Here is a 15,192-nt window from a genome sequence, read left to right on the forward strand (position 1 = left end):
CATGAGGACCAGCGCATAGCGTTGTCTTTGAGCTCATTCCAGTGGGTGAAAGCCGGGCCAACGTTGATCCTTGACTGTCCTTTTATCAGGGTAGCTTCCCTTTTTTCTTTTTCTTTTTGTCGGCTCAGACAAACCTTTTCGGTTGTTTTCCATCTTCTGCCATGACAGCAGCAGTCGCGGGTAGACATTCGAATCGACTTCCGTCTTTGTAATGGAAGGGGAAAGTGACGTATGCCGTGAAGCAGTCAGCACATTTGTATTTTTTTGCTTAGTGTCAGTAAAAGCGATATAGACCCTTGAGGCCATGACAAAGGTACCATTCAACGACGGTAGTTGTACGTCAATGTTCATCAGAAGAGTTGTGAAAATATTTTCTGAAGGTTAAAAAGTTCCTTAGTGTTGCTTTAACGAACTAACGTTTCTAGACCTCGACGCTCGCTGAATGTTGTCTTGTCATGCCCATTAAGTGTTGTTTCCCTCTATTTGTTTTCCTGTATGCAGGAGAAGAAGCCGACCCCTACGGTCCCCGAAGCACTGAAGAAGACCTCCAAGCTGAACGTGAAGGTCCAGTCTCTGCTGGATCTCATCTGTGACGTCAAAGCCATGGAAGAGGTGGTGCTGGAGATGAAGTTTGACATTCGCAAGGCTCCCCTTGGTCAGTCTAAAACGATAGCGTGCACACGACGTGGTTAAATCTAGCAAGAAGCCGCTGCTCATAATTACGCCTGCGTCCAGTATATTGCATTTATTATTCACTTGCAGGTTCTACATGCACTTGTTGGATTCAGTCTCGATGTATTAAAACAAATATCACAGCTTATTCTATTCTATCATGTTGTACTGTAGGCAAGCTGACCACGGAGCAGATCAGCGCTGGCTATACGGCTCTCAAGAGGATCGAGGCATGTCTGAAGAGGAAAAATGGTGGCCGCGAGCTGGTGGAAGCTTGCAATCAGTTTTACACCCGCATCCCGCATGATTTTGGGTGCGAAGAATACTACTTTATTATAGTAACATATCGTCACCCTCCTAAAATAATTCCTGAAATAATGGCCCACGTCAGTATTATTATTTTTTTACTGAACCAAATACTGATTATATTTACTAAGGATTTCATTTCAGGGGTAGAATTGAATGATCTTTTTAATTAGTAGTAATAATTAAAAGATGTAGCCCATTATAGCAGAGGTGGCAAGCATCATGCGAAAAAAAGAATTTATATCAAAATATGACTTCGGCCATTCATTTAACAAGGTGATAATGATTATTTACCGGTATGTATTTGTAAACTTTTATCCTTTGTCTCCCCCAAGGCTAAAAACGCCACCTCTCATCCGGACAGAAGACGAGCTGAAGAAAAAGATTGAGTTGCTAGAGGTAACATTTTGAGTTTGGTGTGCGATTAATCATGTGTTAAAGTAGCTTGAATGTAAATATATGTACCCCCCCCCCCCCCCCCCCCATGAGAGTCACCTTTTAATAAGTGGAAGGTCTTAAATTTGAGGTCAGCGGTCTTAGAAGTCTTTCAAAATATTGTGCTATAATGATAGCGATAGTAGAGAATTTGCCTTGACTGCTCATTGTGGTCAAATATAATGGAGAGGTGTTTAATTTTTTATTATTTTCTTAAAAACTCTTACTTGTGCCTTCCTTAAACCTGCAGATTCCATAATATATATATATATATATATATATATATATATATATATATATATATATATATAAAAAATACACAAATCTTGTGAAATAAAGTTGTCCCCAGCTCCTGTTTGTCACAATTAATGAAGGAGAGGTCCTTAATTTTGTAGTATTAAATCTGTCTCTAATTTTGTAGTATTAAATCTGTAGACAAGAGGTCTTAGTTTTGATAAAAGTGGCCTAAAAAGTCTTACATTTACTCACTATTCGTACCATTACTGTGATGCAATGTTAAGCCTATATTGAATTCCTTGTCGGCACAATTTTGAAGGAGAGGAGAGGTCCCAAGTTGTGTGTCGTAATATTACCAATTTTCTGAAAATAGCGTGTCACATTTAATAAAGGCGAGGTCTTTAATTAGCACAAAGCTCTTAAAACTCCCTTTTAATGTGCCTGTTCTCAGGCCCTTAGTGACATCCAGATCGCGGTGAAAATGGTCGAGAGCGGCGGCGATGGCCACGACGAGCATCCTCTGGACCGCCACTACCGCTCCCTCAACTGCCTGCTTGAGCCCCTGGACCCCATCGGCGAAGAATACAAGGTTCACTTTTCGAGTTGGGAGGCCTTTCTACCAGCGTGTCATTGATGTCTTTGACTATTTGTTTTCCTTTTGCATTTTTTCACGCAAAGGTGATCGAAAAGTACCTGCAGTCCACGCACGCCTCTACGCACTGCGACTACACAATGAGAGTGATGGACGTCTTTGCCGTGGACCGCGATGGCGAGAGCAGCCACTTCCTGTCACACATTCACAACAGGTCTGGATGGCAGAGCGGGCGGGATAACCGCTGGCCGTCTACCACCATAGATATCGTTTGGTTGTTTGTTTTATGCCAGGACGCTGCTGTGGCACGGGTCCCGTCTCTCTAACTGGGTGGGCATCCTCAGCCAGGGACTGAGAGTGGCGCCCCCTGAAGCTCCTGTCACAGGTCACATGGTAGGGAAAATCATCTTGTGAGCACAGACATCCGCTGAGGCGTTTGTGAAATTAATGAGTGAACAATCACCGTCAAGGATAGTGATTCTCAGTGTGATAGGTGGGCTCCCTCTGGTGGCATGCGAAAGAAACACTGAGTTGGTTTCCCAAAAATTCTTTTGGTACAATATTTTTTTTAAATTAAGTGCATTTCATTTTAGTTGAATTATTTATTAGTTTCAATTTGCTTGTATTTCAGTGCAGTGTTCAAGCTGCATATAATGGTACAGTGGCCTATAATTACACTTTTGTTTATGTATTTTCTGTTATTTAGTTCTAAGTGTATTTTAGACTTATGGTTTTTATGGATACATTTTGATTTTGATTTATGTTATTTATTTTGTACTACATGCATATTTTCTATTTCATTTACTTGTTATAGGTTTTAATTTTCTGTATTTATTTGTTTTTAGAAATGTCAATTTTTTTTCTGTATTTTAATGAAAATTTGTATATACTCATTTTTATTTTATGTTGGTACTGATTCGCTTTTGTCTTTATTTATATCCATTTACTGTATAACATGTATGTTACATTTTAAACTGTTGACATGAAGTTTCACTGAAATCGACAAAAAAAAAAAGTGTGCCTTGGCGGAGGTAATCGAGTACAATAATAACGTGACACTGCACATGATAAATAGATAATAGTTTTACCTGCACGAAGGAGGTTATCTGTAAACAATATAGTCTGTAATCATAAACTTTGTGTATGCATGAATGCAGTTTGGCAAAGGCATCTACTTCGCCGACATGTCTTCCAAGAGCGCCAACTACTGTTTTGCCAGGAACCACAACCAAGTCGGACTGCTGCTGCTGTGTGAGGTATCCGACTCGCATCGGTAACTGTTTTGTTTCTGCATTTGTACGAATGGCCGCTGATGCGTGTATTTACAGGTTGCCCTGGGAGACAGTAACGAGCTCCTTGCCTCTAACTACAACGCCAATAACCTGCCAGCGGGCAAACTCAGTACGAAGGGCATCGGGCAGCTTGGACCTGACCCTCAGAATTTCGTCACTCTGTAAGTACTTGTTCTCAATGCATCAATTTGTCAATGTGACCCAGGAACAAACCGTTTGACCCGTAGCGTGGTAAACCCTCCTACACTTTTCGTTTCTCATGAACAGATCAAATGTTCCTGGGTCAATTTAACACACTACTGTGTTTTAACTCATTGAAAGTGGTACTGTTCCGGGTCAGTTTGACCCGGAGCATGTGTAACCCTCCTTGTTAGGTTTGTTTCTCAGGAGTAGCAATATTATTCCAGGGTCAATTTGACCTAGACCTTTTTATATTCAGGATAAGCAATACTGACCGGGTCAATTTGACCCATACCATGTTTAACCAATGAAAAGCCATCATATTACCCAAGTACATTTGACCCAGGATGTGTTTCACCTTGTTTTTGTCTCCTTCTTCAAAAGCAGTAATATTCTTGGGTCAGTTTGACCCAAGGTGTGTTCATCAGGGAAAATCAATAATAATCCCTGGTCATTTTTACCAGCGTCACTTGTTCAGTTTGTTTCTCAGGAACCACAATATTTCCGGGTAAATTTTAACCTGGGGCGCATGTAACAGTACTGTTAAGTTTGGTCCTCAAGAACAATAGTGATGGGTCAGTTTGACCCGGGCAACAGCATTGATGTTCCTGGTCAAATTAAACCGTTTTATTTCGCAGTAACATCTATAATGTTCCCAACAGGAACCATGTTATGTTTGTCCTTGTGTCACATTCATTTATTAATTGTTGGACATTTCTCAGGAAGGGCATGACGGTTCCGATGGGCCCTGGCGTCAAGACGACAAAGAAGACGGCTGGGTTGTCTAAGGACGTAGCTTACTCGCTCCTGTACAACGAATTCATCGTGTACAACCCGGCTCAGACGCGCATGCGCTACCTGCTGAGGGTCAACTTCAACTATGCCTCCCTGTGGTAACCTACGCTTATGTGAACGTGTCTTTATGGGACAGCATCATGTCATGCTAGAATATTTTACTGCTTACTAATGTGCCTCACATCGAGGAATGTTGCAATAAATTCAGCTGTTAGCATCCAAAATACTCCAGTTTGAAAATATGCATATGAAGTCTTATTTACTGTAGGCACACATTAAAGGTGAAAAGTGTTTTTCAATTATTTATTTTGGTCTGTTTTTTGTTTTAATACATATATATTTATATAACAAAAGCCTTGCATTTGAACAGGAGTGTGTAGACTTTTTGTATCCTCTGTATATTGTGAGGATGTTTATTGTGTATATTTATGGAATTGGCCATTTGAATCCCTAACCATTGATTGAAATCTGGAAATCCTAACCCAGGCTTGAAACCTCATTTGAAGCCCTAACCTTGTTTTATAACTCATTTTAAATCGCTTGAAACCTTTATTTATTTTATTATTATTTTATTTTTTTTCTGAGAGCTCAGTATTGTTCATTCGGTAATTTTATTGATTAGACATGTCATCATTGCTCTCTCTTTTTTATTTTTTTTTATTTTGAATGTGCGTGTGTGTGCACGTGTGAGTGTGTACTCATTAGTTCACCTAAAACCTATTAAAAATCCCATACTGTTCACCTAAACCGAATACTTCAGAATCCAGTTAGTCGCGAGGTTGCCAGGAGACCTGAGGAAGGACCAAAGAAAAGAAAGGAAAGTGAAATCCAGCAACGACCAGACACCACCCACCATCCACCGGGCCACCAACCAGTCTTTCACCAACCCCAGAAACATCTAAACTCCAACAAACCGGAGAGACCGAGGAAAGGAAGGAAGGACAGACGAAGCAGAGTGAGATCCACAGACATCAGCTTCCACCGATTCAACGACCAGAGGAAGAAGCAGATTGTGTTTGAATTTCGATAGATGCTGGTGTGGTGGATCTGGCATGCATGAAAATCTCCACCAAAGAGGGGCGCCGTCGACCCCGGCCAGGACAGAGCAAGCACAACCCCCCAGAGCCCCCCAGGCCTTGGCAGCGCCAAGGGACAACCCCGCAGGGGCCACCGGCAGGAGAGCAAACCCAGGAGCCAGGAGCGCACCCCAACACGGCCCGCGCCCCCAACGCAGCAGGACGGGGCACAGGAGGCCCGCCAGGCACCCCACCGGCCCATAGACGCCCCCAGACACCCCCCATCCCCAACCAAGCCACCCACCCCCACCGGTGGCGCGGACACGGACAGGGGATTACAGCACTGCTCTATACAGGAGGCGCACCCGCCCACCAAACCCCCACCCACCCCACCGGGACCCCGGCGGGCATATGGGACCAGCCCGGCGGGCGATAGGGCTCGCCCCACGGGTACTGGGGCCCGCCCGAGGTGCCAGGAGGTCGACCGGAGCGGGGCGGGCACAACACCACCCCTCCCACTCGCCCGGCCCCCGGAGCCCCGAGATCCGGGCCACGGATGGAGCCCCCGGCTCAGGGGAGGGGGAGGAAGGCGGACAGGGGAGGGGGAAGGGACGGGGGAAGGAGACGACAAGAAGGGCAGGGGGCAGCGGCAGGGACGCAGAGAGAGGGGGAGTGGAGGAAGAAGGGTGACGAGGGAAAAGGGACAGGGAGGCGGAGGACGGGCGGGGAGAGGCGAGGAGGGAGAGGCAGCAAGGGGGAGGAAGGGGGAGGGGAGAGGGAACCACGGTGCACCCCGGCGGCCCACAGGCCCCGAACCGCGTCGCCGGGCCCGGAGCGACGGGCGGCGCCGCCCCGGACACCAGGGAGAGCCCCGCAACGCAGCACCCCCCAAGAGACCCAGGGAACGGCCAAGACGCAGCCGCCACCCAGCAGCCAACAGAGGGGCAGACCCGCCCACGCCCAGCCAGGGGGGACAGCACCCACAGAATTAACCCACTGGCATGCAGTGAATCCGAATATTAACCCTTAGGGCCCATTGGAGGCAAATCTGCTCGATCCTGTTGGCAGCAGCCGGGTTCCTGACTATAAAAACACAACCATTAGTTACAAATTGCCAAATACAGAAACATCAATGCAAGTTATCACGCTGCGGTGGCTCTCGCTAACAGGCAGAATTAAGTAACCAGGTTTAGGTTAAAATATTCTATATACGTAGACCATGTTTCTTTAAATTTTGATATTTGGTTTTTATTTGAGGCAGATATTTTTTCCATTAAAATGTGATTTATGAGGAGGTTAGACCATTGGTCGATATTCAGAGTTTGTTTATTTTTTGGTTTTTTTGCGATAGTAGGGGCTACAAGTGTATATTGAAATTGTTTATGTGCTAAGTCAGTTGTTAAGTCACCTAGCAAACACAAGTTTGGAGATAAAGGTATCCTACAGTCCAAGACAGCGGAACGTTTTTCTAAGACTTTAGTCCAGAAACACATAACCGGAGTACATAACCATAAAGCATGAAAATAAGTGTCTGTAGTGTTTTGGAAACACTGGAGACAAATGTTGGAGTCTCAGAGTCCCATTTTCTTCATCATTTATTGAGTAATGTATGTTCTATGAATAAATTTATATTGGATAAGTTGTAAATTTGTGTGTTTTGTCATTTTATATACGTTTTCACAAAAGTCAGATTCCGAAGCTATATACAAGTCTGTCTCCCATTTCGAGATTAGTAAAGACGTTTTATCAGTATATGAAAGTAACTTATATATTTTTGAGAGGTTTTTTGTTGTTGTCGGAGAAAGCTTGGTAATATCTTTAGCTAAAACAGGCGGTTGGAGCGTACCCCGAAGTGTTGGAATTTGTTTCTTTATCATACTTTTAACTTGCAGATAATGTAAAAAATTTCCGTTTTTGATTTTGTATTTTTGGAGCAAGGATGTATATGATATAAACATATTATCTGAGAAGAGATGGTGGAGATGTGTAATTCCTTTCTGCTCCCACACATTCAAATAAAATGATTGGTTGTTAAGTTGAAAGTCGGGGTTATGCCATAGGGGAGAAAGCCCGCTGGGCTCCACTTGGGCTTTTGTCATTTCTAGTGCCTTCCACCAGGCAGTCAGGGTGGCGGAAATCATTGGATTTTTAGAACAATTATGTCGCTTAATCGATGTTGTAATAAAGAGTAAATCTAGAAGTCTGAGGTTATTACAATCCTTCTGTTCTAGTTCCAGCCAACAGTTAGTATCTCTGTTGGGTTGTGCCCATAAAATGATATATTGTAGCTGGTTAGCTATATAGTAGTGCATAAAATTTGGTGCCTCTAGACCTCCTTTGGATTAATTTTTCTGAAGAGTAGATAGACTAATCTTTGCTTTTTTTTTTATTCCAGTAAAATTTTGTAACGGCCGAGTCCAACAACTGCAACTGGCACAGGAGGCCCGCCAGGCACCCCACCGGCCCACATCCCCCCACCCACATCCACCCCCGCCGCCCACCACAACCCAGTCCCAGGCCCCCAGACACCCCCATCTCCAACCACCAGACCCCCAGACTCCGAACCCCGGGGACCCCCCGTACCCAGGCATCGGTGCCGGAGAGGGGCCGGACAGCGAAGCGGCGAGGGCACCCGCGCCCACCCCACCTCCAGCCGCGTGGTGGGACGGAACACCGGGTGCAGAAGGGGAGAAATTTCGGTAGCCGAATATTCGGTGCATCACTACTTAAAATGTAGTCTTAAAACCTTAATCCTGTATTTAAACCCAATTACAGCCTTGAAACCTAACTTTGAAATACTACTCTTGCCTTGAAACACTAACCATAGTTTAAAACCTTAACACAAAGGCTTGGAACTGTAACCCTATCTTGAAATCCTCAGCCAGGCTTGTAACCCTAACCGGAAAACTGAGACTTGGAACCTTACTTTGAATTCCTAACCCAAACTTAAAATTTTCGCTTGAAACCATAACCAAATATTAAACTAATCTAGGCTTGAAATCTGACATTCAAGCCCTAACTTTAAATCAGAATTCTGGCTCAAAATCTAAATTTGAATTCCCAACCCTGGCTTCAAACCTTCACTTGAAACCAATTTTGAACGCCGAACCAGACTGGAAACCCGACTTAAAAACTCTTAAACCTAACCCACAACCCTAATCCAGGTTTAAAACCCTAACCCAGGCTTGAAACCCAAATTGGAAACCTAAACTCTAGTTTGAAACCCTATCCCAGGCTTGAAATAAGCCTGTCTTGAAACATTCCATTCAAACTCTGACCCTAGTTTGAAACCTTAACACAGGATTGAAACCCTACTTTAAAACCACTATACTTTGAAGTAAAAATCTTTTTTTTTTTTTTATAGATTATTAATTGACATAAGATATAGAAGCTCAAAAATTAGATTTGAATGGCACATTTGCTGCTGTTGAACAATTGAAACCGTTTTCATTCAGAGCCACAAAATGTCTGCCTGTGATGCGTTGACAAATGCTATCATGACTGTTGAGAAGCAGGAAGAGAAGCAGAACAGATGATCGGCAGAAGGCGGAGTCGTTTTGGAGGGTGTCAGTGCCTCCCCATCAGGTAGATGAAGATGAGCATGACATCCAGGTAGATGGTGAGAGCTGCGCTGACGTACTCCTCGGGGTCCAGGCGGTAGCTCAGCACACCCATCATCAGCTGGCAGTCGCACATCAGGAACTGAGCCAGGAAGACAACGGCAAGTCGGGAAAGTCGTTAGGTCGCACTTCAAACCCTAATTGGAAAGCATCATTTTAAACCGAGTTTGAAACTCGAATCCAGGCTTGAATATCGATTTTGAAACCCTAACTTTAATCTTAAACCCTGTTTCGAAACCCAGACTCTGATTTCACATCCTAATTTGAAATCGTACTTTGAAACCTAAACCATGTTTTAAAGGGGAAGTCACCCATAAACAATTCTTGATAATAATATGTAACCTGACTAGTCTAAACATGACATTCTGATTAATATTACATTAGTGAAATATAAGTTATGCAACAAAATCCAGCTATTTTTATCCATCGCAGTTTTCTGAAACGGAGCTGTGATTGGTTGTTACTTGAGACCTGAGCAACTCTTATGTCATTTTAACTCAACAAGAAGTGGCAAAATGGCTGCCTTCTGATATTGATAAAAACTGCTGCATTTTGCTGCTGAACTCATATTTGCATATTAACCAGAATACCATATTTAGACTAGAGGGTCTGCTCAGAACATATTGTCAAGAACATTTTGGGGGGTTGACTTCCTCTTTAAAAACATAATTTGGAATACTACACCTAGTTTGAAACCCTAAAACTGTATTTATACCCTCATTTTAAATTCCACCCCTGTATTGAAACCCTAATTTGAAAGCCAAATACTACTTGGACCCATAACCTTGCAATGTTAATTCAAAACCAAACCCTGTCTTCAAAGCCTAATTTGAAATCTGACTTAAATTAACCTTGTTTTACACCCCTTTGAAACTTTTTTCAAACCCTAATCCCAATTTAAAATCCTAAACCTGTCTTGAAACTTGTTTTTTAAGTACCCCATCCAGACTTGAAAGATGACTTTGAAACCCTAATTCTGGTCTGAAAGCCCAATAGTAAATCCAGCCAAACCTAAATTTTAAACCACAACTCTTGTTTAAAACCTGACTTTTAAACCATAACCTAACCCAGCCTTGACACCTTAATTTGAAACCCCAACTCTTGTTTTAAACCTCACTTTAAAGACACAGTCAGTCTTGATAACTTCATTTGAAATCCTATCTCATGGCACAAACCTTAATTTGAAACTCATCCTAGTTAAAAGAAAGGGAAAAAAACCTCTTGAAATCTAACCCCAATTTGAAAACCTAACCCTTGTTTGAACTCATTTGAAACTCTAACCCAAATTGAAATTTGAAGGAACTGAGGACGCGTGCCTGAGCATGTTGCATCGTAACACTTCCTACCCAAACTTGAAATGCTAATCCATGCTTGCAACCCAACTTCGATACATGTTACGTCGAGTCGTTGCGGTTCTTACCAGAGAATACACCAGAGCGCCCAAGCAGCCGTAGCAAACCTGAGGTATGTGCGTGTAGTAGAAGCTGCTGAACACGCCGAACATCACCAAGTCCACCACTAGGATGAGCAGCAGGCCGTAGCAGCAGGAGAAGTCGTAGCGTGTCTGTGTGTGGCGTAACCAGTCCCGTCACAATGCCATTGTCTTACAAATGTCGCGGGTCAAACCTGACCTGCGCCGAGAAGGCGATGATGGTGAGGGAGATAGCCAAGGTGGTCGCCATGGTGATGATGACGGCGCGGGTGTCATGGTAGGATGCCATGGTGCCCACCACGTATGATAGGCTCAGCGTCACTATGGTCTGAGGACGTTAAAAAAAAACACACACACATTGGCTTGAACCCTGAATCGTGCTTGGCATCTTAACCATGGTTAAAAACTTTAATGTGGGCTTCAAACCCAAATTTGAAACACTTTTTAAAAACATTAACCTAGAAAGGATACCAGTGGTAAATGTCTATAATGACATTGCTATTCATTTGACAAACCCATGGGGTTTAAAAAGGCAATGAAGGAGAATAACGGGGGCTCTCGAGTTGATCCCTGAGGAACACCATAACCAATCTTTGGGGTACTATATATTAGGCCTTCAGGGGGGGGGGGGGGGTGGCACACACACCAGACCGATGATGTTCCAGGGGTATTTGCGGCGGAGGGACTTGGCACAGTTGAGGGCGATGCAGACAACGGCGAAGATGATGAAGGAGCTGACGTAGACCCAAATGTTCTTCTGCACCGCCTTCTTCACCACCGTGGAGAAGGTGAACAGAGACACCACGCTGAACGTGAACACCAGCTGCACCGTCAGGATGCAGAACACCTACATCGGAGACGCCCATTCAATCAGTCAAAAAAAAAATATATATATATATTAGGGGTGGGAATCTTTGAATGTCTCACGATTCGATTCAGATTTTTGAGTATGCAGTTCGATTCAGAATCGATTTTCGTTTAAGAACGATTTTTGATTCAAAATGATTTGATTGACAATGATTTTTGCTTCAATCTATAGATGTGCAAGGAATTGTAATGATCTACTCGTCTGACTCGCTAATGCTAATTAGCGCGCTACTCGCGGCACTTTTATCACTCAAAAGAACGGCTCCACACTGCACAAAAACAATTTTTATTGGAATAACTTGATCGTGACTTTTTTTCTTCGACTCTATAAATTGGCTACAACTTAACAGTGTATCAGACCGCGTGGAACCACACTGCCCCCTCAGTGACCAAACCGGGTACAACATGAACAGCGCTCCAAATAAAGGCGCACACAGACAAAGGCAAGACAATATAAAATAATTTAAATAAAATCGATTTTGAATCGTACTAAATGAGAATGGCGATTCTTATGAGAATCGATTTTTTTGGGGCACACCCCTAATATATATATATATACACACAATAGTGAAGTTGAAAAGTTAATTTTTTTTAATGATTTTTTTTCGAGTGACAAAAAAGTGAAAGGAAGAAAAAAATGGTAATCTTACACAAACTGAAAAATTCATAGTATCATGAGTTGTTTTTTTTAGAGAGAGAAAAGTTTGTAATCTTCTGAGAATAAATTGGTAATTTTTTTTTCTTATCAAATAGTATTGTTGAATGGAAAAGAAAGTTATGCAAGTGACTTTCCTAGCCTTTAATTGTCAGACAATTCCAACACTTTTCTGACTTTTTGTCACTAGCGCCATTCCAGGCTAAACATCTGGCGCGTCACCAACCTTGCGAACAAACGCCCTCCTGACCGTCTTGTCTTCAAAAGCCGACGTCTCGGCCAGCGGGACCTCCTCCGGCTGACCCTCAGCTTTGGTATCGGGGCAGGACTGCTCGCCCTCTGTCACGTCGCATCCCGCCGTTTCACCTTTGATCTCGCCATCCTCCAATAAGTCATGGGAGTAGGGCGGCGGCTCTTGCTGCACCGGTTCTTCGTACGGTGGCGGTGTTTGTTGAACGGACAAATCGGAACCTGGGGGCTCGAACATCGTCTCACCTTGATCCGACATTCTAGTTATGAAAAATGGACCAAAAAAAAACAAACATTGATTAGCACCTTTTTCTTTTAATGCTATTGTCATTGTAAAAACTGTATGTGATGATTTGAAATCGAAAGTACGGAATTCAATTGCGTGTGAATGTTGAAGAGCTGGCGGCGAACTGAAATGTGGAATTAATTGAATTTGAAATGCAGAACGGGAAACTTGAAGTTGCTATGGTTGTGTGCAAATATCTGTTGCTTAAACCGTTTCAAAAGCACAAATCAACGCTAATTGTTAGCATGTCAATAAGGTCAGCATTAAGCTAAATGGACTGACTAGTTTGAAGTTGAAGTGGTTTGAGTCGAATCATTTTGATTTTTTTTAATAACACTTAAAGGGTGTGAAACATGGTTGGCCAAGCCTGTGTTGCATCACGTCGCCAGGTTACAAAAGTTGCAAAAGTCCCCTGAAATCTTGCACTTTATTCTCCCTATATTCTCTAATTTGACAATTATATTTATTATGTATTTATTATTATCCCTCAGTTTTAAAACAACAAAATCGAGAATATACACGTCCTGAAGATAAAAAAAAAAAAAGGATGTTGAGTGTAAAGAGACATTCAAAGTCACTGGTAAACATTGGTGTTTGGCAGGAAAGGTGCGTTGATAGATTTTTTTTTTAAAGGGTTTTATTTAGAATAAGTATATTAAATCATCGAGAAATGTAATGGATTTTATTCATACAAAGTTAAACACCTAATGTCATTTTGCTAAATAAGCAATTTTTCTGCACATGCATTCCAGCATTTATATGCACCAATATTATATCTCTCTTTTCAGACTTTAGAGCCAAGGATGCATTCAAGATCAGATAAAAAAAAAAAAAGAACTATAGGGTGCATAACTAAAGTACTAATTTAATATTATACATTGTTTTTACTTTTATGGTTTTGTAATATATTTTATTTGTTCACATGTTAAAAAAAGAATATGTATATATATATATAAACACACATTAAAAAAATAACATAATATTAATACAATAAATTGACTAAGAAAAACAGTTTATACATGCTGGACACAAAACACTTGAACTCATTCACTGCCGTTGACGGCTAAAGACGTCAGAATTTCATTTTGACCATATCTATTAGTTTAATTTTTTTTTCCACTTTTGTTAACAAGAGTATGAAAATCTAGAACTATTAAAGTCGTGCGATTAATTACAATTAAAAATGATAATCACCTGATGCAATTTGAAAAAAAGAAAGAGAAAAGATTATTAAAAACTAGGGACGTCAGGCGATTACATTTTTTAATTGTAATTAATCGCATGACTTCTCTAGCTAACTCACAATTAACCACAAATTTTACATCTGTTCTTAATGTACAATTAAACAGATCTAGGTTTTCATACTCTTAACAAAAGTGGGAAAAAATGTTAAACTAATAGAAATAGTTCAAATGAATTTTTGACGTCTTTAGCCGTCAATGGCAATGAATGAGTTAAAAATTATCTTTAATGTACTTTAATCCCCTAATGAAAAAAAAAAAAGTGATTTGATGAAATTATTGATGGTGAGAAAGTGCGGCTCTTACCTGTTTTTGCTGCTTGTGTACGACCGACAACTCTAAGGTGCGAGACCACTTCCTGACACTTTTGTAGGGGAAGTTCAACCAAACCAACAAAAAAAAAGGCAACTGGAAACTCCACTGCCGCTGTTTCACATGGTAATCATTAACATTTTACTTGAAATGAAAACCAAATTAACAAGCAAAGAAGGAACACGTTGACACTGTTTTATAAACATTGTTTATTGAGATAAAAAAAAAAAACTGTTAAAGTTAATGTAAACATCTCGTACACAAGAAAATCCAAATTGAAATGTGACGTTATGGAAGTGTTGCAATATGGAGACATATCCTGTGGTGTTCTATTACTTTCATCAAGACTTGATGAAACAACTGCTTTAGAATGTGAAATAAGATGTTTAAAAGAACCAAGAGTACAAAATCGGAAAAGAACAAGCATGTGCCACTAACGAAAATTCCATTTAAGAACATTATTATTATGATGATGATGATGATGATGATGGTGGTGGTCATTAGCCAAAGTAACTGAGTATGGGGTGAGGTGGTAAATTAGATAAGTTGGAAATGAGGAAAAAAAAGCTTGTATTTTTCAAGGAAGATACGTTTTTCACAAATATATTTTAATTAAAAAAAGAAGGTATGAATTTTAGTAATAGTGGTCATATTTATCATTATCATCATTTTAGTTAAAAAAAAAAGAAGTCAATTATTTGAGAGTGAAAAGCTTTTAAAATATACATTTAGAGGGGGAAAGAAAAGGTACATTTCTTAGTGGGGAAAATGTGAAGTTGTAATTTTACTGTATCTACTGAGAAAAAAAATATTTGGAGAAAACAAACATTTCAAGAACTCCACCCCAAAAAATAACCACCTTTTGGGGGGAATCTTCTTTTTTTTGTTTTTGTTTATATATATATATATATATATATATATATATATATATATATATATATATACATATATATATATATACATATATATATATATACATATATATATATATACATATATATATAT

The 15,192-nt window shown here is 41.0% G+C and overlaps 2 protein-coding genes across 7 annotated transcripts in view; one reads left to right on the forward strand and one right to left on the reverse strand.

Annotated features, from left to right (window-relative positions):
- Window positions 1-11,157, forward strand: part of parp2 (poly (ADP-ribose) polymerase 2) — a 29,170-nt gene extending 18,013 nt beyond the window's left edge. For 3 of the 6 annotated variants that reach the window (XM_086077032.1, XM_086077022.1, XM_086077014.1), the window contains exons 9-18: window positions 502-655; window positions 847-985; window positions 1,314-1,377; window positions 2,102-2,239; window positions 2,329-2,456; window positions 2,536-2,635; window positions 3,400-3,498; window positions 3,571-3,695; window positions 4,437-4,607; window positions 7,921-11,157. In XM_086077032.1, the coding sequence (XP_085933158.1) occupies window positions 502-655; window positions 847-985; window positions 1,314-1,377; window positions 2,102-2,239; window positions 2,329-2,456; window positions 2,536-2,635; window positions 3,400-3,498; window positions 3,571-3,695; window positions 4,437-4,607; window positions 7,921-7,933 (1,131 nt within the window). In that variant the 3' untranslated portion in view covers window positions 7,934-11,157. Of the gene's footprint in view, window positions 1-501; window positions 656-846; window positions 986-1,313; window positions 1,378-2,101; window positions 2,240-2,328; window positions 2,457-2,535; window positions 2,636-3,399; window positions 3,499-3,570; window positions 3,696-4,436; window positions 4,812-7,920 lie in introns of those variants that run through there. The other 3 variants (XM_086077060.1, XM_086077052.1, XM_086077043.1) reach the window with 1 other exon arrangement.
- Window positions 8,038-14,274, reverse strand: LOC147181026 (protein lifeguard 1). The gene is made up of 6 exons (XM_086077071.1): window positions 14,182-14,274; window positions 12,326-12,608; window positions 11,224-11,424; window positions 10,777-10,905; window positions 10,566-10,709; window positions 8,038-9,227 (listed from the first exon to the last, which is right to left on the reverse strand). Exons 2-6 carry the CDS (start codon window positions 12,605-12,607, stop codon window positions 9,093-9,095), a joined length of 891 nt encoding a protein of 296 aa, XP_085933197.1. The 5' UTR covers window position 12,608; window positions 14,182-14,274; the 3' UTR covers window positions 8,038-9,092.
- Between the last annotated feature and the right edge of the window lie 918 nt (window positions 14,275-15,192).

The sequence above is a fragment of the Leptonotus elevatus genome, chromosome 1 (genome assembly GCF_054856555.1).
Source record: "Leptonotus elevatus isolate MCC_2025b chromosome 1, RoL_Lele_1.0, whole genome shotgun sequence".
In the NCBI taxonomy this organism is placed as follows: Eukaryota; Metazoa; Chordata; class Actinopteri; order Syngnathiformes; family Syngnathidae; genus Leptonotus; species Leptonotus elevatus.